At 36.5% G+C, this 1,931-nt stretch overlaps 1 protein-coding gene across 1 annotated transcript; it reads right to left on the bottom strand.

The window, feature by feature from the left end:
* Positions 1-798: 798 nt before the first annotated feature.
* Positions 799-1,655, bottom strand: LOC110037473 (protein STRICTOSIDINE SYNTHASE-LIKE 3-like; the record flags this gene model as incomplete). Its single annotated transcript, XM_020742129.1, has 2 exons — positions 799-1,309; positions 1,403-1,655. Coding segments are annotated over 2 exons (656 nt in total), but the record flags the coding sequence as incomplete, so codon positions are not given.
* Between the last annotated feature and the right edge of the window lie 276 nt (positions 1,656-1,931).

Here is a 1,931-nt window from a genome sequence, read left to right as displayed (position 1 = left end):
AAAAAACATAATTGAACCCAAACAATCCCTTCATGAATTGGATTCGAGAACACAATTCAGACCTTCAGCATTCATAAAAGCTATAAAACCACTTCTTTTATTATGGCTTATACCATTCATTTGTTTTTTGTATGACACAGTTCCAATTCCAAAAAAAGGTTAAAGACAGTAGACATAGGGTCATAAAATGCATAGACCTAATGTAATGAATTGCATAGTAAGTAATAAAAACATCAACCATAGAAGAGATTTCATTTTCCAAACATAAATATCTTTTTTAAAGAATGGAAACTTATCCTTTCCATGGATAAAGAGAAAGATAATACATATATAAAGTAAACACAAGATCAGCACATACATAAAATGGTCATAAAACTAATTATAGATATTAAATCTACATATATTTAGAGAAATTCACATAATTGTATTTTCTAAGATCAATGTTTGAGGCCTCTAAACTAAAAGCCAATTAAATCAATGACCTTTGATATACTGCTTAAGCTAAGAGCTAAACTTCAAAATCAAAGCAAATGTGACATAGATAATTTAGGAGCAAATGAACCAGCAAATATCCGAGAGTTGAATGACCAAGCACTTCACTTTCCACTTAGAACAGATATCAAAATTCAAAGAAAGAAACACACTGCATGTCCTAGAAAGAGCAAAAATGCTTTGCCAAATCAATCAACTACAAGAAAACGTGGTAATTTAACCAAAAAAAAAAAAAAAACAGCTTTGATCTTATTCCTGCCATATGCATTGAAATCCGAAGGCTTAAACCGCATGAGAAAACGTGGTAATTTAACCAAAAAAAAAAAAAAACTTTGATCTTATTCCGGCCATATGCATTGAGATCCGAAGGCTTAAACCGCATGAAAAAAAAAGGATGCAAAATGAGAGTAAACATTACTCTAATGTGTATACGGCTATGAATGGCATTAAGACGGATCCAATCCACAGCTTCCCGTCCTTCTCCTCAACTTCGCTGGCAGCTCTAACCACCTTTCCTTCTCGATCCTCCAACATTTCAAGCAGCTCTCCTTCAGGGCTGTACCTGGCAATAACCGCATGAAGCTTTCCACCAATACGCACCAAGAACTGCAATCTTGCTGGAATTGGAAGTTTCAGCAGAAATTTTGACAACCGGAGATATGTGCTCAAGATATAGGCAACTCTGGTGGCGCGGCAATGTATTGCCACCCAGAATTCTCCCTTATCATTTGTCCTCACATTATCTGGAAAACCAGGCAGCTGAACAAAAACCTCAGATGTCCCAGCCTTGTCACCCTTCAACCAATATCTACTCAACCTGCATTGCCACAAAATTTTGAGGGACAAATAGTTTTTCAGGCTCTAAAGATGCAAATCAAAAGAAGAAAATGAGGCACAAAGAAATGTTAACCTTCCACGACTGCCTTCACTGAATATAAGGAAAGATCTGTCCTTGCTTAGGGAGACGCCATTAGGGAATTGAAGGTCTCTAAGGAGGACTGTTGTTTCTTTAGTGACTGAATTATATTTCAGAAGCCTCCCTGAAGGCTCAGCAGAGAGCACCAGTTGAATGAAGTGCCTACAAAGCAACAGACGTGTCAGTTGTTTCTGATTAAATAGTGCTATGGTTAAGTAATAGTGCAAATTGCCTGGCTTGTTTATGACTTACTTTAAGGATTAGTTCATTATAAATATGAAGAAGGGAGCAGTGTCTTCTAACCATAGAGCAGAAACGGCTGTCATATATATTAGAGTACCATTTTTTAATTAATATGTGGAACCTTAAGCAACGAACTTGATCTACTGAATAAAGCGTACCACCGAGATTTTAAGAGAATCTTGCTCCATCCGAGATTTAGATCATACATGTTTTAGATTTAGCATGAAGGGAAAGCTAACTGTGCTGCTGGTGAGGATCTTTCTCCATCTGAGATTAGGTG

This window comes from Phalaenopsis equestris, unplaced genomic scaffold (assembly GCF_001263595.1).
Source record: "Phalaenopsis equestris unplaced genomic scaffold, ASM126359v1 Scaffold219927, whole genome shotgun sequence".
Taxonomy (NCBI): Eukaryota; Viridiplantae; Streptophyta; class Magnoliopsida; order Asparagales; family Orchidaceae; genus Phalaenopsis; species Phalaenopsis equestris.
Note: the sequence above shows the minus strand (reverse complement) of the source record. Positions and strands in the feature narration are given on the sequence as shown.